The sequence below is a fragment of the Salmo salar genome, chromosome 15, assembly GCF_965601325.2.
Source record: "Salmo salar chromosome 15, fSalSal1, whole genome shotgun sequence".
Taxonomy (NCBI): domain Eukaryota; kingdom Metazoa; phylum Chordata; class Actinopteri; order Salmoniformes; family Salmonidae; genus Salmo; species Salmo salar.
In genome coordinates, this window is record NC_138305.1 from 90841256 (window position 1) to 90866263 (window position 25008).

The following is a 25008-nucleotide window of genomic DNA, read 5'->3' on the forward strand; positions in this document are numbered from 1 at the left end:
TTGCTTCCATGTTTCATAGTTATGGACCATAAATATGGAAAATATAAGGTTGTTTTGCTCTTGTCACATCCATAAAGTTAAACATGATCTCTTGAATGTAGACCTGTAGCTACCACTAGATTATATTTTCAATCAGGCTGAAAGTCAACACTACCTGTGAAAGAACAGACAGGTTTAACATAGGGTTAAAGAAGGGAGGGGTGTCATCAGACTCCCTCTCCCTTGCTACCTCTCAAGCATGTCCTAAGCTCTCTCTCTGTCTCCCTTCCTCAGCCCTAGGAGGTTTATAGAGGGGAAAAAAAGTCCCCAGTGGATGTTAAGAACACATAAATTGGTGGATTTTAAAGGGATATCCATTTTAGGGTAAAGGAAACAGAAGTTCCTCTCCACTATCTGAGTAAGTAGCTGTGTGAGTTGTAGTAGTATTGTGAGCTATTAAAACAAGGGAAGGGCAACTGTCAATAGAGAGGCGGTCTTGCATCAGAAAAAGGACATGTGTTAGGAGTCTGAAGCACAGCACTGCTACTGTGGTGGACTGGACTGGGAGGCTCATGGCACACTGATGGTTTTTTCTACTAATGTCTTAATGGCTTAGTAAACTGGTAGTATCAGACACTGTTTTATAAACTTTTCACATAGACCATGTGCTGTAATGTTATAATTTGGTGATACTGGCGTAGCTGTTCAGAGGAATAGGTTATAAGTATGTTTGGAGGTGTTTTTTTGTAAAGAATCTTTGGGTGGCAGGTAGCCTAGTGGTTAAGGACGTTGGGCCAGTAACCGAAAGTTTGCTGGTTCGAATTCCCGAGTCAACTAGGTAAAAACTCTGTCGATGTGTCCTTGAGTAAGGCACTTAACCTTAATTGTTCCTATAAGTCGCTCTGAACAAGAGTATCTGCTAAATGACTGAAAAGAAATGTTTCATATGTGGTTGTTTTATAAACCCTGGGTGATCAACCCCTTCATTAAAGGATGGAATCATGGTCTCTTTCCTGCTGATTACAACTACACTAAAACAGAACTGGTAGCTAACTAGTAGCCAACCAGTTCTGTCTAGTTTGTCTCATTTTCAAAAGGATAAAAAGCATATATGACCCATAATAACCTGTTGATGTTGTTGATTTTTCAAATGACAGTCTTGTATAGTTAGTTCATCATTAACAAAAACCATAACAAACTCAAATGACAGTCTTGTATAGTTAGTTCATCATTAACAAAAACCATAACAAACTCAAATGACAGTCTTGTATAGTTAGTTCATCATTAACAACAACCATAACACACTCAAATGACAGTCTTGTATAGTTAGTTCATCATTAACAACAACCATAACACACTCAAATGACAGTATTGTATAGTTAGTTCATCATTAACAACAACCATAACAAACTCAAATGACAACTGTGATTCGCCCCAAATTTTGGTAATACAATAAAACATTTACCAAAGCCGAAGAGAAAACTCTTATGTAAGTACATCGCAGACAGACAATTGGTTATAAATTCACCAATCCTGGGCCATGTTTGTTGTGTTTTGGTTGATCATTGTGGTTCCGAGGAAGTGAAACATTTGGTTAGGAAGCTGTTCTGATCTGGACCACCATTTGGGGGATGGTTTTCCTTGAAGCTAGGCACCTGGGGCTAACACTAACTAACTCTTAATTAGTGGTCTTTTCACAGCAGCCCATTATTGCCTTCCTGATAGATTACTACTGTTGGACTACAGCCAGTAACATGCTCTGTTTCTAGTGAAGAGGGCTTTTTCAGTGATTAGGGAAGTTTCAGTCAGGTTCATGCATTCACATTGTATGACACAATGTCCATAGAGGCAGTCAGTCCCCAAAGGTTAGGGGTCAGAGGCCATCAGAGTTGAGAGAGTTTAGGGCTCCGACCCATGACACAGTGGCAGTGAGAGTAGGGAGTGTGAACTGTGAACACAGGAACTACTCTCCATGCTTGCGTTGTGTTGCCCAGAGCAGATTAGCATAACATTAAGTCCTTTGACAACATTTGTTATTTAAAGCTTTTCCCGGCACATACGTTTTAAATAGCTTTACGTTTCTCCCCATGCTTCAACAGTATTTCCCTTTATCTTATCAATAGGTTTTACATATTGTGGACGCCCTTTGGTTCGTCAAACAAATGTTAGGATAGTTGGGTCTGGTTCCTCAGTCTAAGAGTGATCCTCAAAACAACCTATACTACAAGTACAGTTATCTTATGTTAAATGTCACACAGAGAGCACAGTGCTGTATGATTGAGGGGGAAAGAAGATCATCCAGATTATGCTAAAAATCAATCATGTTTAGCATTGTGTTCACTGTCCAGCATTTCTTTCCGAACCCAGAGGCCTTTCCTTTCCATGGTCATATGTAAACTACTGACTCCATCCATGGTCAGGAGATTGAATAGTTGATTCAAACAGCTGCCACGGTTTAGGCTTAGTCCAATGTCATGACTTTATACATTTGATTAGCTTTATCCTGATGTCAGTTGTTATATTCATCTCATTACACACGTACCATGTTTTCCACATTAGATCGCTGCTTTCCACAACAGACTTTCTGTCTGGACAACCCACAACTTCTCGTTTATTCTAAGAGCCAAATATAGACCATCAGACAGTTATCCTTCATGTGTTTGTTTAACAAAGTATCAAGGTTATTATAGTAAACTAAAATTGAAACTAAAACAAAAACGAATCATAAAAAACTATTTAGAAAACCAAAATAAAATAATTGACAAACCCGTTTGAAAAACAAAAATTATACTGAAAATACTATGTTTGACTATAAAACGAATTAAAATAAAATAAAAACCATCATGAATTATGTTCAATTTTAAAGCTTCTGAATCTGTCACATCACACTGAGATTGACTTTAATTTAAAGGTAGACTCAATGACGTTGCCACGAGCAGCACCGCAGATATTGGTCGGGTTCCACTGCTTAGATGTTGCATGCATCAACCAATGATTGTGTATGTCAACGACTATACAGTTGGGCACCAGATTGCTATAACATGTTGGTCGTGTTCCTCTGCTCACTTTAGAACCCCCTTCAATTATTACAAAATAACAATCTGAGGCAGAATTTCCATAGATTGCATTTGAGACTTGGCTCTTTCTTAGTCCATAGGATCTTCATTCCCAGCACAGCCATGGATGTAGGGAGAAGTATGGAGCTCCAAAAGATGAACGGGCAACATAGCAGAGACCTTGGCCCAGATAAGCTCAATTTAGAAGAAGGGTAAGTCTCTGGCTACACCAGATACCCTAACACTGAACACAAGTGCATCAACAGGCTATACCTGTCTGCATATAATTACTCACAGCAATGCCATTGTGATTTTGTTATATACGTGTGTAGTGCCACAGTGGTACCACAGCTTTCATGTTTTTAAATGTGTTTCTTTTCGCTCAAGGTTTGATGGGCTGGAGTTTATGGCAGAGAGGGATGAGTTCCTGCCAGGGATGAGGCCAGGAATAAAGGCACCTCAGTTCACTGATGTGAGTGCTCAGCCTTAGTTTAAAGGTCATTAGTGTGAGCATCAGAGATCTGTTGTATGAGAGTAATTATATTGTGGTATAAAAACAACTTTATGTAAAATGTTACAACTAAAGTTAGATATTGTATTGTTTTGCAGATTGTGTGTGTGATTCTTTCCTTTCATTTCCCACCCCAGTTTGAGGGTAAGACTTCATTTGGAATGTCCATCTTCAATCTCAGCAATGCCATCATGGGCAGTGGAATTCTGGGATTAGCGTACGCCATGTCCAATACCGGTATCATCCTCTTCCTGTGAGTAACCATACCAACACAACACAAGTCACACTAGTCCTCCTTTTTTGTCAAGATCACTGTGGTTCCCTAAGGCTTGATGTCACAACTCTACTATGACCTCAGATCAGAACGCTGTCGCTGTGTGTGTCTGGGTCCAGGCTATATACCCAATAGGGTTAAAGAATGACACTGGTTGTGTTTATAGTATCACCATGCTGTGATGACACTATAATGATGAGACTATCCAGGCCACACTAGACTGAGTGCTTAGCCGGCAGATCCATAAAGGGAAACATTTTGATTGTTTTACAAGAAAAGAGTAGGGCTATTGTGGGTTTGACTTTCTGTCTGTGTACATTATTGAGAAGTCTGTTGAGTGTTTAACCTGGTCAATTACAACTATAAAGGCTCAACTCTACTAGTCACAGCCCAGCTGGCACATTTGGTTCCTTGGAACTTACGTTTTTGGTTTCCCATTAGTTCTGGGAAAGAAGAGATGTGTTTCCTGACTGTTTTTTAAACATTCTGAGAATGGAAGTGGACATTTTGCCTGTTCTGGGAATGTACATTTTTAGGTTGCAGGGAGGTTCTGAGAATGTTTTACTATGGCTCCCTGACAGGTTTCCTGTGAGGTTTAATTTATGGAATGAGAACAGAAATGAAGGTCATTTGAAGGTAATTAGACTGCTAGCTTTGTTCAGGTTAACTGTTTTGAACTCCAAGCACAGATATGACACATGGAAATTCATTTGCTTAAGCATTAATTATGCAAACACATTTTGTTTTTATTGTGGCACAGCGTCAGTGAGATTAGAACCTATGATCTTCTGTTCCCTATCCTTGGAATTAGTTCACTGTGCCACAAGGATGTCACGTCCTGACCAGCAGAGGGCGTAATTGTGTTAGTCTTGGTCAGGATGTGGCAGGGGGTTTGTGTTTGTTAAATGTTGTGTGGGTGATTGGACTCCCAATTGAAGGCAGGTGTGTTGAGTTGCCTTTGATTGGGAGTCCTATATAGGAGTGTGTGTTTTTCTTTGGGGTTGTGGGCAGTTGTTTTTGCACTGCGTTTGATAGCCTGCAAAACTGTTGCTGTCGGCTTTATTGGTTTTTCCTGTGGATGCCTTACTCTTTTGAATTAAAACATGAGTATCCACATACCTGCTGCGCCTTGGTCCATTTTTGAAGACAGTTGTTACAAAGGATAAAGCTAGCATGCCATGTTCTTTTAACTCATACAAAGTTGTTCATTTTAATCTACTCAAACAGACCCCATTTAAAATAAAAAAAATAACTCATTAAGGTCAGGTGTGGCCAACATACCCGAACACACTTAACAGGAAAGAGGGGTCGGCAAGTTTACTGTCTTAATTTGAGCCAGTTTACTACAGCAGGAAAATTACACTGCAGCAAAAGTAAATGTGAATTATTCTGTGGATTATATTAATGGGCATTGTTGTAGGGGTTGATACATTTTTGTAAGGGAAAATGAAGTCTGAAATTTTAAAGTGGAAATTACAAACTTCAGAACTGGACACACTGGCCAATCAGAACATGTTCCATGGCTAAATAAGTGGTTGCTTCAAGTTGTCTATTTACGTTATTTTATGTACTGCGTTGTCATCAACTCCAATTAGAATGTTAGTCCGTTATAGCCAAGTTTGTTAAATTGCCTACAGAAAAAAATAACAAAATGTATGTAGGCCTATCCAATCTTTGATAAATATGTTGAACATGTTTGCAGTCAACATTGTAAGAAACCTAACCGCATGGCTTCAATATGGAAATATATTGTTAACACCCCCGAGAGTTGATGTCCGCTTAATTTAAAAATAAATAAAAAATGTTTCAGTTTAAGCTAGAGATATTAGTTTGTTTTTCATGGGCTGCGTCTCTACCGCATCCACCAATGTCGCACTTCCGCATCTGCTGTGAAAGGTGACAGAGTTAGAGCAGTATCGGTCAGACCATGAAACACAAAATCACCTTTAGCGTCTGAACGGTTTGGCCCACAAACTATTTGGCCTACAAAACTCTATGAAAAGATGAGGCTCTCCCGAACACGATGGTGTTCTCCGTTTTGCTCTATAGCCCCCACAAGCATCTTGGGACTCGTCTGAAGTCGGTACAGCCGATCTGCCAACTTCTGTCTGAAGCGTCCGAACGTTTTGGGCTACACATTAATATGACCATTCTGTGGAAGGTGAGACTCTCACGAACACGTACATTTCATGATTTGTTATAGGAAGCCCACAGGCCTTACAAGACTCGTCTGAAGGTCCCCCGGTACCAGTTAATTTTTTTAAATGGAAGTACAGTATATATGGAGACTGTTTAATGGCAAAAATAAGGGGATAAATACATGTGAAAAAAATAAAAAACTATGTTTCCTGATCTTTCTTATACCTCTCAGATATAGGACACACACTTCAGAACAAACTTCCTTTATCATTTTTGGGGTGACAATCTGTTGTTCTCCCTGTGGGCGGATCATACTAATTAAGGCAATGCAGACAATGGAGGATTTTATGCCAAAAAACTGGACAAAGGTCCAATATAAAGAGAATGTCCACTCACTGTTTTACTGCTCCCAAATATAATGTTCTATAGACATAATGGAACCATCTTACAGATCGCATTCACACTTCTGCAGAAATGCGAGCTGGATGATCACCATAAAAGCCGGACTGTGAATCATTCTAATAAGTTAAATAAGTCAAATCAAATGAAAACAAGATATCATTTTTTTTTTTACAACAACGATAGTTCTAAATAGCTTGGGGTCAGAAGAATGTTATCATAAAATCGACAGGATATAAAAGAAAACTGATTGCTGTTGAAACAGCCTTCGTTATAGCCTATACACCTAGGGTAAGGATAGTCTAAGGAGGGGTTGTTTTTTTATCATGTGAAACAGCAAACAAACAAGCAATCTCATCTCTCATTTCATTATGTGCATATATACATGTAGCCTACATGGAGTGGTTTTTATGCACATCCAAGACAGGAGCTGGCTCAAATACTGTAGGCCTATACAATACAATAAAAAGGGGATGTCCGCTCACTTTTTTGATGCTCCCAAACTTGATCTTTTAATAAAGGTTTGGTGATTAAGATTTATTTCAAAGCAGTCTCACGAACCAAACCTTTATTGCCACACCTCAGAGCAAGCGAGCTGATGTTAGACAGGTAAATTGCTGAAATTGCAAACTAATGTGCGTTTGGCACTTGCGCCATCTGAAAATAGAGCCCTACAAGTTTTACATTTCCTGCATTGCAGGGTGATCATATTAAGATCTTACATCCTGTACACACAATGGGGGATCGAAGGATATGGTTTGGCCTGATCTGTGTTATGTGTGTTCTCAGTCGCTTCCTGTATCTGAGTATGAGGGATGGCCTATCAGCTCGCTCAGTCTGTGTAGTGCTCATACACACGCTGCTCTCCTAAATCAGATTTGTGGTTATAAATAGCTTGTAGTGATCAGATCAAAGGCAGGTCTGCCTGGATCAGTCATGTGTGTCCATTGGGAATTGGGAGGGGTGGACTAGCAGGCGGGTGAGCTGCGTCACAAATGATTCACACTTGTGATGGTCATTCATAGCTAGTAGTACAACAGCGAGAGAAATTGGGTCAACAGCGTTACTAGTCATTAGCCGTTGCGGCGTGATGTCTGGTACCGTGAGACTACTAAGCCATTGATGAGGCTGTGCCAATTGTAACTGATATGTTGATTAAGAGAATGTATGTTAATTGCAGAGCTTTATAATGATAAGAAATCAATGTTGTAATTTATGTTTTCGTGGTTTCAGTATCCTGTTGCTATTCATCGCCATTTTGTCAGCCTATTCCATCCACCTCCTCCTGAGAAGTGCAGGAGTTGTAGGTAAGATGCTGATATTTTACCAAGATATCTATCTTTAAAATTAAACAAAGAACATTTGTCGAATAGCCTACAATTATTTGAGAAACAGACGCCTCACAAGTCCTCAACTGGCAGCTTCATTAAATAGTACCCGCAAAACACCAGTCTCAACGTCAACAGTGAAGAGGCGACTCCGGGATGCTGGCCTTCTGTCCAGTGTCTGTGTTATTTTTCCCATCTTAATCTTTTCTTTTTATTGGCCAGTCTGAGATATGGCTTTTTCTTTGCAACTCTGCCTAGAAGGCCAGCATCCCGGAGTTGCCTCTTCACTGTTGACGTTGAGACTGGTGTTTTGCGGGTAGACACTCTAATGTACTTGTCCTCTTGCTCAGTTGTGCACCGGGGCCTCCCACTTCTCTTTCTACTCTGGTTAGAGCCAGTTTGTGCTGTTCTGTGAAGGGAGAAGTACACAGCGTTGTACGAGATCTTTAGTTTCTGACAATTTCTCGCATGGAATACCCTTCATTTCTCAGATGAAGGATAGACTGATGAGTTTCAGAAGAAAGTTCTTTGATTCTGGCCATTTTGAACCTGTAATCGAACCCACAAATGCTGAAGCTCCTTATACTCAACTAGTCTAAAGAAGGCCAGTTTTATTGCTTCTTTAAACAGGACAACAGTTTTCAGCTGTGCTAACATAATTGCAAAAGGGTTTTCTAATGATCAATTAGCCTTTTAAAATGACAAACTTGGATTAGCTAACACAACGTGCCATTGGAACACAGGAGTGATGGTTGCTGCAAATCAATTTATAAAAATGTTGACGTGTTTTTCTGGATTTTTTTGTTATTATTCTGTCTCTCACTGTTCAAATAAACCTACCATTACAATTATAGACTGATCATTTCTTTGTCAGTGGGCAAACGTACAGAATCAGCAGGGGATCAAATACTTTTTTCCCTCACTGTATTTCTGATCAATTTTATGTTATTTTAATGGACAAAAATGTGCTTTTCTTTAAAAAACAATGACATTTCTAATTGTCCCCAAACTTTTGAACAGTAGTGTATAGAAAGTTTAATATTGTGATGCAAACTCATTTCAACTCTATATCTGACATGGTACAGGTGTCAGCTTTTTGTTTTTGTTACGCCCAGCAGCATGTGTGTGAGTTGTATCATTTTGTTTCAAAGTAGATTTGTTTAAGACTACCAAGAAACACTCTGTGTGACCCTGGTTTTAGCCCACTACACTTCAAAGGTTAACATGCATGTGTGTGTTCTCTCAGGCATCCGTGCCTATGAGCAGCTAGGGCACCGTGCCTTTGGACAACCAGGCAAAGTTTTGGCTGGCTCCATCATCACCATGCACAACATTGGAGGTAAAGTACAGTATGTCACCAGCAGGTCATGACTGGCTTATGTTATTGTATGTAAGCCTCATGTCTGTACTTACTTAAGTGCAAGTACAAGTGCCACTGAAATTGCTCCTGTCATAGAAGGTCTAATGACTTAAATGACATAATATACAATTGTAAACAAGTTTTGTTTTGCGTTTCCCATAGCGATGTCCAGTTACCTCTTCATTGTGAAGTCTGAGCTCCCGTTGGTCATGCAGGCCTTTCTGGGCCTGACGGAAAATACTGGGTAGGTGTCTCTGGAAGGCAGTTGTTGCTGTTATTTCATAATGCAGGCTATAAAACAGGAGCATTTAAAATGTGATTTGATAGATTGTTCTGAAAGTTGGCTATAGTGTATAATTTGTGTGTTCTTGCTGTCTGTCTGTCTGTCTGTCTGTCTGCTGTCTGTCTGTCTGCTGTCTGTCTGTCAGAGAGTGGTATTTGGATGGGAGGTACCTGATCATCATTGTAAGCGTCATCATCATCTTTCCACTCTCACTCATGAGACACCTTGGTAAGTTTCCATGTCTTAGACCATCACTCATTTCACTTTATAGTCTATATTCATACTTTATTTTTTTGTATTATGCTCGTAGTGATGATGAAACATGCAATATGTCTCTATTTCAACACAACATGATCTTCTGTTATCACCTCACAGGTTACCTAGGTTACACCAGTGGCTTTTCTCTCTCCTGTATGGTTTTCTTCCTCATCTCGGTGAGTCCTCTTCATCAACCAACTAACCCATCTCCCATCCAACTAAACAGTACATAGCCTTGCCCCATATCTGTTTCTGCTTTCTTGCCAACTCCCATGGTTGTAATGGTCAACAACCCTACAAGTTGGCTATACAGCACAAACAGATCTGGGACCAGGCTAATCAAATCAAATTGTATTCGTCACATGCTTCGTAGTGTAGACTAACAGTGAAATGCTTACTTACGGGTCCTTTTCCAACAATGCAGAGTTAAAGATGACTTGGGGGTAGAAACTGGCTTGGGGGTAGAAACTATTCAGGGTAATTTTGGTTCCAGACATACCGCATGCTGTGCAGTAGCAGAGAGAACAGTCTGTGGCTTGGGTGGCTGGAGTCTTCAGTGTTTGACTAAACAGTCAGTTGGTCCCTCCCACTAGGTGATCTATAAGAAGTTCAACATCCCGTGTCCACTGGAGGAAATAACCAGTCACAGTAACCACTCAGCGTACGCCCTGAAGGAGAGTCATGGTAACCACTCATTCGTCACCCCGGCCTACGTCAATTCTGATGTGGACTTCTGTGAACCACAGCTATTCACCATCAACACGCAGGTCAGAGAGGAAGAGACATGTAATAGAGGCAGACATTGTATTTAACATTAAATAGCGCAATTTCTGATTGTCAGTTTTCTAGATTTGTGTCTCAGACAATCTAGATGTGTTAAGATTATGGATTATGTCTCTAGACAGTGATTTGTTATGGCAATATACAGTACCAGACAAAAGTTTGGACACCTACTCATTCAAGGATTTTTCTTTATTGTTTACTATTTTCTACTTTGTAGAATAATAGTGAAGACATCAAATCTATGAAATAACACATCAGTCTGTGTAGTGCTCATTTCCTCCTTAATGCGATGGAGCAATGTATGTTGTTATAGCGTTTGCTATCATTAAATATGAAGACTGTTATATTATCAAATCAATTCTCTATGTGTAATTATTCCGTGATTAAACTAATCACGGAATAGTAATTAACTAGGAAGTAGGGGCACCACGGAAAATGTTTATAGAGTTGCAATTTCCCGACTATAACTCTTCAGATATTTTATTATCTTATCGATTACAGTCTTCCATTAATGTATTATTACCTCATCAGTCTCATTCCTGAACATTGCAAACCCTTGGATATCTGCACGAACCCTACAATCATAAATCATGAATCAGCGATATACAAATTGGCTTCATTATTTATTTACTAATTAACTAATCAATCACAGAATTACATAAGCACACACACAATAGTTATACATTGTTTACTGACATGATACACTGAAAAGTCCCTAGTGGGCTAAGCCGATATGACGGCTTGGTAGACAAAGGAAAGGGGTGGGGCCAGCTCAAGAGCGGGAAACTCAGAGGGGACCCCCGTACATACACTACACTCATGGAAATGCTTATACTTTGAACATGAACAACCGCTCATTCTAAAAAGAAATTGCAATTTACATATTTACGAGTGTATGCCTTTGTTGTCCCTCTCTGCAATCACCGGTCCATCTGCTGGATAGATTGCCGACAGAAAATCTCTGGTTTGTCCACCAGAGATCAAAGTCTTTCTGAGTTGTAGCTTGTTATAATGGATATGTCAGAGTACCATTCGGTCATTCGACTGGTTGCGTTTACCATACTAAAGTACTTAAACAGCTGTAGCCTGAATAATTGTTCTTTAGTTTGTAGATTTCTTAGCCATTTCAATGTGGGAATGATCTCCACGTTCTCTGGTCTTGTCACGCCCTGGCCATAGAGAGGTTTTTTATTCTCTATTTTGGGTAGGCCAGGGTGTGACTAGGGTGGGGTTTCTATGTTCCTTTTTCTATGTTCTTTATTTTCTATGTTTTGGCCGGGTCCCTGGTTCTCAATCAGGGACAGCTGTCTATCATTGTCTCTGATTGGGGACCATACTTAGGTAGCCCTTTTCCCTCCTTGTGTTGTGGGAAGTTGACTTTGTATATGGCACATAGCCTTTAGCTTCACGGTTTGTTGGGTAGTGTTTATTGTTTTGTTCGGCGTCTTTTCTAATAAAAATAATATGTATGCTCACCACGCTGCACCTTGGTCCTCTCCTTTCAACCGACGTGGCAGAACTTCCCACCACCAACGGACCAAGCAGCGTGGTAAAAAGGACTCCTGGACATGGGAGGATATCCTGGACGGCAAGGGATCCTACACATGGGAGGAGATCCTGGCTGCAAGGGAGAGGGGAGCCAACGTTTTCCGGGAACACGGCTGGCAAGGAAGCCAGAGAGGCAGCCCCGCAAAAAAAGTTTTTGGGGGGGCACACGGGGAGATTGGCGGAGTCAGACGATAGACCTGTGCCAACTCCCCGTGCTTACCGGAAGCAGCGTGGTACTGGTCAGGCACTGTGTTGTGCGGTGAAGCGCACGGTGTCTCCAGTACGCGCTCATAGTGCAGAGCGCTATATGCCAGCCCCCCGCAAGTGCCATGCGAGAGTGGGCATCCAGCCAGGGCGGATTGTGCCAGCAAGCGCGTCTGGTCTCCAGTGCGACGTTTCGGCCCAGGGTATCCTGCGCCGGCTCTGCGTATTGTGTCTCCGGGGCGCTGGGAGGGCTCAGTTCTTCCTATGCCTGACGCTCCGCCCGTGCACGGGCGAAAGTGGGCATTGAGCCTGGAAGAGTGGTGTCAAGCCTACGCACCAGATCTACAGTGCTCCCACACAGCCCGGTCTATCCTGTGCCTCCTCCACGGACCAGGCCTCCAGTAGGTCTCCCCAGCCTGGTGAATCCTATTCCTGCTCCTCGCACTAGCCCTGTGGTGCGTGTTACTAGTCTGGCGCCTCCAAAGCCAGTCCCACGCATCAGATCCTCCAGTGCGCCTGCCCAGTCCAGTACGCCCTGTTCCTGCTCCTCGCACTAGCCCTGTGGTGCGTGTTACTAGTCTGGCGCCTCCAAAGCCAGCCCCACACATCAGGCCTCCAGTGCGCATTCACCGTCCAGAGCTTCCGGCGACAGTTTACAGTCCGGAGCCGACAGAGACGGCCTACAGTCCGGAGCCGACAGAGACGCCCTCTAGTCCGGAGCCACCAGAGTCGGTGCTCCAGTCCTGGGGCTGCCCGCCAGGCTGGAGAGGTCCGCCGCTGCCAGAGTCGCCCCCAGTCCGGACCTGCCAGAGTCGCCCTCCGTCCGGAGCTGCCAGAGTCGCCCTGGAGTCCGGGGTCTGCCAGAGTCGCCCTCCAGTCCAGATGCTGCCAGAGTCACCCTCAAGTCCGGAGCCGTGCCAGAGTGTGTGCCCAGCCGGGGTCGGCGGTGCGGGTCTCCTCACCAGATGCGCCACCTAAGTGGGCCGTGCCAGAGGTGGAGCGGGGTCTGCGTCCCTCACTGGAACCACCACCACGGAGAAAATCCCACCCAGACCCCCCCATAGGTTCACCTTTTGGGGGGGGGTACTGTCACGTGCTGGCCATAGAGAGGTTTTTTATTCTCTATTTTGGGTAGGCCAGGGTGTGACTAGGGTGGGCATTCTATGTTCCTGTTTCTATGTTCCTTATTTTCTATGTTTTGGCCGGGTATGGTTCTCAATCAGGGACAGCTGTCTATCGTTGTCTCTGATTGGGAACCATATTTAGGTAGCCCTTTTCCCACCTCGTGTTGTGGGAAGTTGACTTTGTTTATGGCACATAGCCTTTAGCTTCACGGTTTGGTGGGTAGTGTGTATTATTTTGTTCGGCGTCTTTCCTAATAAAAATAATATGTACGCTCACCACACTGCACCTTGGTCCTCTCCTTTTAACCGTCGTGACAGGTCTTGTCCTTTGGTAGAGTTGCCAACCATTTCAACATGTAGCGACAGCTTCCATGTTTTCTGGTTTAATATAAATTTTGCCGGAAGTGGGTTTTATACTTAGTAGAAAAAGGGGGCGTTCCATGACGCCGTAAAATGTCTGTGCTCACGGGGGCGTGGCCACTGACTGATCCTAAGTTACTATGAAAAACAATTCTTATTTAGAAGACTAAGATCACATTGTTATCTTTCCAAAAGTATTCCTATACTCAATCATTTATTTTATACAACATTCAGATGCAAACCCCATAATTGATAAGTGTATACAAACAAAGAAACAGTAATGTGTGTCTCCTGTCCTTCATGAGGTCACCAAATTAAACAAACTTGATATGACTGTTCCTTCAGTGTCCATGGACCACTCCAACTGCTTGGAATACAGAAATACTGTTCAATTATTTTAATTTTTGATGTCCAAGTGTCTCTGTGTTTCACAATCTCGATACTACAGAGCCCAGAAGCAGAGTATTTTACGACCACCATAAAACAGCCCCCGCTACCTCTGTGGGAGAGAGATGGCACTGTAGACCGGATCCACGGTAACCTGATCCTTCAGATCTTCACAGGAGAGTTATGATAGTCCCCCTCTGGTGGGTTCAAGTTGAAAGGATCCTGCAAGTTGTAAACCACCATAAGAATTAACCTCGAATGTCCTTGTTTGTGGATCAGCATAGCAGTTCCCCCCTGGTGGTTTACCCTGGTAGGCTTTCGGACAGCTGCAAACCACCACAATATTGGCAAAGGAATGTCCTGGTTGGGGATCGCTGTTGCAGTCCCCCTTTGGTGGTTGACCCAGGTAGGCTTTCTGTGAATTATAAAGCACCACAAGAATGGCCAGGGAATGTCCTGATTGGTGATCGCCATTGCGGTCCCCCTCTGGTGATCGACCAGGGTAGAATTTCTGAAAATGGAGCAGGCCGCCACTATCAGGAATCAAGGTAAGACCCAGATGCAGACACGTCAAATTGACAATGGTTTAATATTCCAACAGGGGCAGGCAATAGACAGGTCAAGGCAGGCAGGGGTCAGTAAACCAGAGGTGGGGCAACGGTACTGGCGGCAGGCAGGCTCAGGGTCAGGGTAGGCATAGGTCAACAATCCAGAGGTGGGGCAAAGGTACAGGACAGCAGGCAGGCTCAGGGGCAGGCAGAGTGGTCAGGCAGGCAGGGTCAGGACAGGCAAGGGTAAAAACCAGAAGTGCGAGAAAAAGAGAGACTGGGAAAAGCAGGAGCTGAGAACAAAAATGCTGGTTGACTTAACAAACAAGACGAACTGGCAACGGACAAACAAAGAACACAGGTATAAATACACAGGGGATAATGGGGAAGATCGGCGACACCTGGAGGGGGGTGGAGACAATCACACGGACAGGTGAAACAGATCAGGGTGTGACAGCCACAAGGATGAGCAGTGGATGTCCAGATTGTGATCGCCGTTATGGACCCGTTGTCTGGTCGTCCAGGCTGGTGATTCTAGGCAGTAACTTGGGCAGATGTTAACAACGCACAGACACTCATGAAATACATAATTACATTTCTGCCCAAATGAGCAGCGTTTTGGCACTAAGTGATGGTTGTATGGGGAACTTATTTATGGCTCTATTACTTCCTAAGTGTCAAAGCAAATGAAACGAAAAGGAATCAAAGCACGAACAAAAAGATATACAAAATATAGTTGTCACACCATAGTCATCTAATTGGACTGTATTCTATATACGTCCAAGGTCTTGGCAAAATGACCCTATCATGGCATTGTCTAATGTCATATCTAGGGCATTCCTAATTTGCGGTGTGTTGCTAGAGCACTATCCTAAGTTGATAACTATATGTTAAGTCTACAGCTATAAGACACCAGCTTCGGGCAGTCTACAGGCATGACCTATGGACCTCTTTTGGAGAAACTGGTGAGTACTGTAGCTGTAGAGTCAAAGGCCTCAGAGTAAATTTTCAACTTTACTAAGGCTGGTATTTTGTTCGGACCCTTAAGTGATCCAAGCATAAATCCACATTAAATGTTCAGTTGTACATGTGCATTTGTGCTTACACAAGCGCACATACCAAGTGAAAGAAACCAAGTATCCAGGTAGGCTGCAACCTGTTCAGAATGAGTCTGATGTCATCAGATAATTTCCAGGTCAATGCCTGGATGTCAGTAAGAATTGATGTCAACCTCAAGACGTGTTAAGGGAACCTGTAGTAATTTTACTACACGTCAATGTGTCTTACACCATTGCAGTGGTGGTAGGTATGATGGAGTCTATTTCATAGCTAACCTCACGACGGAATTACTCTCTAAGTACTGAACCAGTCGTACGCGGTGTGATCATGGTTCATTACTTCTAATAACTTTCCTCCTGAATGGAGGGTTCTATTTATTAGTGGCATGTGTGTTAACCATCAGAATAGTGTTCTGGAGATTCCCATAAACGTATTGCAATCTGAGTGACTACTAACTCCTCTATCACTGTTATCAATAGAAATTTGACTTGTGAGGTCTATAATCCTCTTACTGATTGTTGCTGGACTGACTGTGCTGACATTGGTACTGCTACTCAAGGGGACCAGTTAACCATAGCAATTTATTCTGAAATGTTATCCTACCGGAACACATGATTAGAGCATTTTACTAGTTACATTGTAGTTGAAACTACACATGGCAAGGCAGATTATTTTTGCCATTTATTTTGGAGGGGGGGGAACGTCCACTGGACTTTTTTTATGACCAGTGTGGTACACCTCAGTAATATCTGTTCTAAGGTTATCCCCGTCTAGTGGCCTGTCCGCTCCTCTCTGTTCTCATGGGAAGTTTACAACTAGATTTATTTTCTGCTCTGGCGGCCTCGTTGCACATAGTCTTCAAAATGCTCAGTGGCTGTCGAGGCCTGTCGGTCACCACAGCGTCCGCGTGTGGCAACCTCTTCCAGTACCTGTGAACTGAGATGAGGATATCTGTCTGTGATATCGCAAGGTGTTTCACCAGTGGGAGTCATCGGGTTAGTTGCGGGACTGACGCCATTAGTGTTATTGTTAAGGGTGACAGTCCCCCACAAAGTGGAAGATGTATCATCGGAAGCAGAGTACACTGCACGTCAATGTTTTAGTTGCTGAGACGACCGCAGTGCTTGCGTAAGTGTTTGAAAGGCAAGAGAAGTTCATCTCAACTACAGTATTGCACGACTTCAATGAGGAGGGAAGTTGCTCATTCACAAATACTGCTGGCTTGAAATCATGAAAAGAATGGTCAATCAGGTTTACTGATTGAATGTGTCAAGACATCGTAATATCTCCTTGAATTGGATTCTACACCAAGAGGTTTTCAAAATGTATTTTTCGATAGATACCCCTCGTTGGGGGAAGACAGTGTGGTCAGTGGGGAAGGCAATGTGACCTGTGACCATTCATGGTTGGTTTTCCAATCCATCAGTGAGAGTAACCGATCGATCAAGTCTGCTCTGAGTAGCAGGGGTTCAGATTCGAGGCTGGTAACATACACAGGGTGAACAAGCGATACGTCCTGGAAGTGTAGTTTCAGCATGATTATCAATGTGAGAAGTGAGGTAGTCTAAGTGAAACCTCGAAGTATAGTGTCTCATCGTTCCACTTTTAATCAATGTTTAGTTGGCTTCAAAGACCTTTTCTGATTATTGAACAATGTTTGAGAGATGAGCGATATTGTCGCGCCTGACTCAATTAGCACATGACAAGTTAAGCAGCCCTCCAGGACTGTTTCCAGGTATGGCCGTTTAGAGTTGCGTTTAGTGGACATATTCCCCACAAAGTGGAGTGGTCGTTTGCAACAACGTGATGTGTCATTTCTGTTCAAGGTGAAAGCAGATCGGATTTTGAGTGGGCTTGGCTTTAGCGAAGCGTTTTACCTTTTTCTTCGCAACCTTTGTATCAGAGTCCATAGACAACGCCCGGGGGCTTGTTTCTTGATCAAGCGGGCCCTGGATAGGGTCTTGAGTGAGAGCGGGAGAAATTCGATTTTTAATGTCCTTGCTAAGGGTGTTAATTCATGCGGACCTGGTGTCCGGCAATTCCCCGTCTAGTCCTTGTGACTTACTTATCTTTTACCCTTTTCTCAAATGTTTCTCGCTTTAGCTCTTCACGTAGTGGAACTTCTAGAGAACATTGGTCTCCGTTTTGATCGTCCTTTAACCCTTTATTACCCTTGTGCTCTGACGCTGTGTGGGTTGGGTGCAGGAACATAGCGAACAGGTCGATTGTAGCGGTAGTCGTTTCGATGGTGACGTACTTTACAGTTATTTCGACACAGTGATTATTGGAGTCGTGGTTTTGTTGCAGAAACCACTGTTCTGCGTCATCTCTTGGTGTTCATTCCAAGCTTGTTTGACAGTGTTAGCCAGTGAGCTATCGTGTTTGCACGTCGTAGAACCACTGAATTCTCATTTCAAAGCTGTGGCAAGTTAGCGTAGTTGTTTAGCACGTGTTGCTGTTGTAAACTAATGAACCTAGTCACGTGTCTATTCGATGTTCGCTTCAACAGGTAAAGCCTGTCAGAACCCGCAGTGTTCAGATAGCCATCCAATGTGTCCTCTCTGTCAGCTAGGAACGTTTCAGTGTCGTTTGGCTGAACTGGAATGGGGTCAAAGGTGGGGAAATTTTTGACGAGTTTGTCAAGGCGTTCCGCGCCCAGTGGGTGGAGAGGGTTGCTTCATCCTGTGGGGAAATTGCGGCCGAAAGGCCAAGAGGAGAAGCCAAGCTTTGGCTTTGTTGGCGAAGAGGCGCCATATTACTCAGTGCCGAATGGCCAAGAGGAGAAGACTGAGGGACACATGAGGGAGGCAAAGTCTGAGACCTTTTATTGTCTTCACTCCTTTGAGTACCGGGATCCGGGGGCTTGGTTGGGTAGTCATGCTGTAGCGTGTGACAGTTCTGGAATTCCACCAGATTGTACCTAAGGGTGGTATTCTGCTGCATTGCAGAGTCCGCCTGAGCGCTCAGAGTACTGATTTTGGACACGTGAGTGTCGCACTTGCTCCTTTCAGTCTCATATTTATCTGTCATGGTTTGCAGATAGAGGTCTTGAGTACGAAGCGAGAGATTCAGTGATGAGATTTTCTCTGCTTGTCAATATTTCCATCTTCATTATCTGAGTTCTCTCATCATTCATTAGGTCAGCGACTTCAATGAGTTCTGCTGACGAGTTTCAGAATAAAGGTTTTTGTTTCTGTCCATTTTGAGCCTGTAATCAAACCCACAAATGCTGATGCTCCAGATACTCAACTAGTCTAAAGAAGGCCCGTTTTATTGCTTCTTTGACTATGACTATGTCAGAGAAACAAGACGGAGGAAACCTCCTTGTATTGTTCAAATGGCAACACACACGTCAACAAGTCCTGTCTACAACTCCCATGTTGTATAACATAATGTGGGTGCATAATGCAATCTGCTTTTCAATTTTATATAGGCTGAATCAAAATAAATGCCTCATTCTATCTTAGATTCCTTGCACGGGGGCTCCAAATGTTGTAGTGTTTGCTGTCATTAAATGTGAAGACCTTTTATATTATCAAAATCAATTCTCTGTGTAATTATTCCGTGATTAAACAAATCACGGAATAGTAATTAACTAGGAAGGCACCACGGGAAAATGTTGTTTATTGAGTTGCAATTTCCCGAATATAACTCTTCAGATATTTTATTATCTTATCATTTACAGTCGTCTATTAATGTATTATTTCCTCATCAGTCTCATTCCTGAACGTCGCAAACCCATGGATATCTGCACAAACCCTACCATCATAAATCATGAATCAGCTAAAAACAGCTATATACAGTTGAAGTCGGAAGTTTACATACACTTAGGTTGGAGTCATTAAAACTCATTTTTCAACCACTCCACAAATTTCTTAACTATAGTTTTGGCAAGTCGGTTAGGACATCTACTTTGTGCATGACTGTCACGCCCTGACCTGAGAGAGACGTTTTATTTCTTTATTTTGTTAGGTCAGGGTGTGGGGTGGGCAGTCTATGTGTTATATTTCTATGTAGTCTTTTTCTTTATTGGCCTAGTATGGTTTCCAATCAGAGGCAGCTGTCTATCGTTGTCTCTGATTGGGAATCATACTTAGGCAGCCCTTTTTCCCTCCTTCAGTGTGGGATCTTGTTTTTGTACAGCTCAGTTAGCCTGCAGAACGTAACGTTCGTTTTCCGTTGTTTATTGTTTTGTTTTAGTGTTCTGAGTTAAATAAAGAAATATCATGAGCACTTACCACGCTGCGCTTTGGTCTACTCCTTTCGATGACGAGTGTCACAATGACACAAGACATTTTTCCAACAATTGTTTACAGACAGATTATTTCACTTATAATTCACTGTATCACAATTCCAGTGGGTCAGAAGTTTACATACACTAAGTTGTCAGTGCCTTTAAACAGCTTGGAAAATTCCAGAAAATCATGTCATGGCTTTAGAAGCTTCTGATAGGCTAATTGTCATCATTTGAGTCAATTGAAGGTGTACCTGTGGATGTAGTTCAAGGCTTACCTTCAAACTCAGTGCCTCTTTGCTTGACATCATGGGAAAATCAAAAGAAATCAGCCAAGACCTCAGAAAAAAAATGGTAGACCTCCACAAGTCTGGTTCATCCTTGGGAGCAATTTCCAAACGCCTGAAGGTACCACATTCCTCTGTACAAACAATAGTACGCAAGTATAAACACCATGGGACCACGCAGCTGTCATACCACTCAGGGAAGGAGACGTGTTCTGTCTCCTAGAGATGAACGTACTTTGGTGCGAAAAGTGCAAATCAATCCCAGAACAACAGCAAAGGACCTTGTGAAGATGCTGCAGGAAACAGGTACAAAAGTATCTATATCCACAGAAAAACGAGTCCTGTGTCGACATAACCTGAAAGGCTGCTCAGCAAGGAAGAAGCCACTGCTCCAAAACCGCCATAAAAAAAGCTAGACTACGGTTTGCAACTGCACATGGGACAAAGATTGTACTTTTTGGAGAAATGTCCTCTGGTCTGATGAAGCAAAAATAGAACTGTTTGGCCATAATGACCATCGTTATGTTGGGAGGAAAAAGGGGGGAGGCTTTCAAGCCGAAGAACACCATCCCAACCGTGAAGCATGGGGGTGGCAGCATCATGTTGTGGGGGTGCTTTGCTGCAGAAGGGACTGGTGCACTTCACAAAATAGATGGCATTGTGAGGAAGGAAAATTCTGTGGATATATTGAAGCAACATCTCAAGACATCAGTCAGGAAGTTAAAGCTTGGTCGCAAATGGGTCTTCCAAATGGACAATGACCCCAAGCATACTTCCAAAGTTGTGGCAAAATGGCTTAAGGATAACAAAGTCAAGGTATTGGAGTGGCCATCACAAATTCCTGATCTCAATCCTATAGAAGGTTTGTGGGCAGAACTGAAAAAGCGTGTGCGAGCAAGGAGGCCTACAAACCTGACTCAGTTACACCTTCTCTGTCAGGAGGAATCAGCAAAAATTCACCCAACTTATTGTAGGAAGCTTGTGGAAGGCTACCTGAAACGTTTGACCCAAGTTAAACAATTTAAAGGCAATGCTACCAATACTAATTGAGTGTATGTAAACTTCTGACCCACTGGGAATGTGATGAAAGAAATAAAAGCGGAAATGATCTCTTCTATTATTCTGACATTTCACATTCTGAAAATAAAGTGATGATCCTAACTGACCTAAGCAGGGAACCTTTAGGATAAAATGTCAGGTATTGTGAAAAAGTTTAAATGTATTTGGCTAAGTTGTATGTAAACTTCCGACTTCAACTGTATATACAGCTTTCAACTGTATATACAGCTCTTCACAGGAGAGTTATGACTGTACTTTGAAGAATTGATTTGTTTAACACTTTTGTTGGTCACTACATGATTCCATATGTGTTATTTAATAGGTTTGATGTCTTCACTATCATTCTAAAATGTAGAAAATAGTACAAATAAAGAAAAGCCCTTGAATGAGTGGGTGTGTCCTGACTTTGACTGGTAGTGTATGTGTTTACTACACTCAAATAAGCGTGTAGTTATGTTTATAAATTTGAACCATTTTTAATTTATGATTTGATTTCCTTCAGACAGCATATACCATCCCTATCCTGGCTTTTGCTTTTGTCTGCCACCCTGAGGTGCTTCCCATCTACACAGAGCTACAAGAGTAAGTTATGATCTGACACAACTGAGATTAGAGATGCAACACATATCCCTATGATTCACACACATACTACAGTAGACTCTACTGTCATATTCAGGTACTAACTACTGCCAAATTCAGGTACTAATCTATGTCTGTCCACTGTGACCTTAGTGCCACCAAGAAACGCATGCAGACAGTTGCCAACATCTCCATTCTGGCCATGTTCGTCATGTACGGGCTAACCGCTATCTTCGGTTACCTTACCTTCTTTGGTAAGATACTGCTCCTGAAGCAATGAGAATAATGAAGTACTAATTATGTTCAGACTGTTTACTCATGTTGTTACTATGTTGTTACTGTATTGAGAAGTCTGGAATTGGAGAACTGGTGTATGAACGTATGGTTATGACCGTTTTAAGGCATACATGTGTCTTGAAGTATAACCACCATTCTCTGTTTCTGTGTGTTTTAGGTGGAGTAGAGTCTGAGCTCCTTCATACATACATTAAAGTGGACCCCTTGGACACACTGATCCTGTGTGTGCGTATGGCTGTGCTGGTGGCTGTTACTCTTACTGTCCCTGTGGTTCTCTTTCCGGTGAGACTCAAATTACAAGCAGGTAGAGGTGGGCAACAGCTACCAGAACAGTGTGTGCTGGCTTGTGTTTATGTATTCTTATATTGGCTTGAAGGGTCCAGTAATGTTACAATAATGCATCCTTACTCTGAAGTCACTGCAGTGTGAGTATGAGGATAATGAAGCTCTTGACCTGCAATACCCTTCTGCTACAGTCGCTAATTGGCTGACAGGTTTCAGGAACGTATCTGACATGCTTCTCCTGAGACATGGTTTGTGTCCCAAATGGCACCCTATTCCCTATATAGTGCACTAATTTTGACCAGGGCCCACAAGACTCTGGTTAAAAGTAGTGCAATACGTAGGGGAATAGGGTGTCTATTAGGACGTAGTCACGGTGTATGACACAGGTCTGGTGACATCTCTCTGTCCCTCCACCTCCCTCTCTAGATTCGCAGGGCCCTGCTGCAGCTGCTGTTCCCTGAGAAGCCCTTCCACTGGGCTCGCCACATCACCATCGCTGTGTGTCTCCTTATCATCGTCAACCTACTGGTCATCTTCGTGCCCACCATCCGAGACATCTTCGGTATCATCGGTAAGTGTGCAGAGACAGAGACCTGTAAAATGATTCTGGTTTCAATGCAAACCTAGTTTAGATTCACAGACTATTGTTATCCAAAGTAGAAACTATGACCTCTAATACTTTTATTCCTATAGAAAATGTTCACATTCAACTTCCCTCCACCTCTTCACCCCTCCCTTCCCCCCTCCCTCCATCCCTCCATCTATTCCCCCTTCCCAACCCAGGGGCGACCTCTGCACCCAGCCTGATCTTCATCCTCCCGGGAATCTTCTACATCAGGATTGTTCCTGAAGAAACGGAACCTCTAAAATCCAAACCAAAGATTATGGTAAAACCTCAATCCGTTGTCTCATCTTCTTTAGCGATGTAGCAGTAAATAGTCTGTAGTAATTACAGTCATGCTTACTATATGAATTAATGTCAGAAAATGCGCTGTCATCCATCTCTTTGCCTCTCCCTCTCTCCCTGCAGGCTTCCTGTTTTGCTGTCTTAGGCTTCATCTTCATGGTGATGAGTACGTCATTCATCATTATTGATTGGGTGTCCGGAGAGTCTCGGAGTGGAGGCGGACACTAGCAACAGACAACAATAAACAAGAATACCAAAATGCCAACCAAAGCTTTCCCAAACATCAAATTCTCCCTGACCATAGCCAAATGACAGGGTCTCGGCTGGACATGGAAAATAATATATACTGAACAAAAATATAAACGCAACATGGAAAGTGTTGGTCCTATGTTTCATGAGCTGAAATAAAATATTCCAGAAATGTTCCATATATTTTTATTCAGTGTATAATTAAACTTCCGCCACAAGATGGCATTATGTTCCATGTAGTGAAGAAACACAGAACCAGCACCACAACAACACAAAGCAACAGTTCTGAGGTGACAAACATTGTGGTTTACTTTCAGGATGTTGTTTTGAGGCACTAGTAAAGTTGTCACTGGGACAACAGGTTTAAGTGAAATGTGTAATATTTTGACACGAGAAACAATGAGAAACCAATGTAATTGTCTTCTAAGGTAATGATAGTATTTATGTTATAAGTGTACCAATAAATGGCTTCATCATTGCCAAAGTCATAATTACCTTCCTCATCTACCTCCCTTGAATCTTCGGTGAGATATTTGCACACGTAAGGAAATCAAATGCATCTAATATTCTGGCATTCTTCAGATTTTCTCTTCCTGGTAAAGTTCGACTTTTCAAACAAGATTACAGAATGTTATGTAATTTGCTCTATTCTTGTCATTCATTCAGCAATGACTGTGTGTTATTTTTAGTGCAATCAAATCCAGTGTTTTTACCCTATGCTCATATACATAGTGATAGGTGTATTGATTCCAGAGCCTCCAGATCTAATCATTCTTGTTAGTTGTTCCATGATACCAAACTCATGTTAGGATAACACAGTCAGAGATGTTCCTATGAGTGCACTTATCAGCAGTGATAATGCCAGAAACCCTCCCAATTATTCATGACTGATTAATTTAAAAGCTTTTATTTAAACTCTATTTATATTATGTCCAGTATCTTGAATTGGATATTTAAAACTTTTCTATTGTTTATATCTATCATGTTGTAAATACAAAAAAATTTACTCCTAGTCATGAATATGAATGGAAAGGGCTGTTTGTGTGAGCATACACGCTAATGTCCACTCAACACAAACAAATACTGACCTCAGCTTCGCTAGTCAGTCAGACTCAAGAGCAGAAGTAGTACAATGTCTCCTGCTATCTTTAGACTTGGCTTTTCTGAGTAAGTCTGTGAGAGCTCAGACAAACTGAGTCCTGTATAAGACGTGGGAAGCTGAACTATGGACCAACATTTTTAAGAGAGAATGGAGTCTGTGTTTTTTTATTTGGTCTTAATAAAATGTATTTGTTATTTGTCCAATAAAAGTTTAAATGTTAAATGTTTTGAATCTGATTAGTTCTCTTTTCTAACAAATGTCCCACTGAATATTCTGACTAGCGTAAATTCAGTACCTGAGAAGAGTTTGCCATTTTTAGCAATGAAACAATGACTAAAACTTAAGACTCCATAGTCAGACCATGAAATATAAATAACACTACTCAACCATGATCAGCATTATGAGCGAA

General features: G+C 42.3%; 1 protein-coding gene across 1 annotated transcript; it reads left to right on the top strand.

Annotated features, from left to right (window-relative positions):
* The first annotated feature begins 233 nt into the window (after window positions 1-233).
* LOC106572384 (sodium-coupled neutral amino acid transporter 3) lies at window positions 234-24825 on the top strand. The gene is made up of 16 exons (XM_014146472.3): window positions 234-397; window positions 3130-3247; window positions 3423-3507; window positions 3684-3799; window positions 7592-7665; window positions 8933-9025; window positions 9209-9290; window positions 9475-9557; window positions 9705-9763; window positions 10181-10354; window positions 21683-21762; window positions 21913-22013; window positions 22214-22338; window positions 22768-22912; window positions 23125-23228; window positions 23372-24825. The coding sequence occupies exons 2-16, from the start codon at window positions 3159-3161 to the stop codon at window positions 23474-23476; spliced, it is 1515 nt and encodes a 504-aa protein (XP_014001947.1). The 5' UTR covers window positions 234-397; window positions 3130-3158; the 3' UTR covers window positions 23477-24825.
* Window positions 24826-25008: the final 183 nt, after the last annotated feature.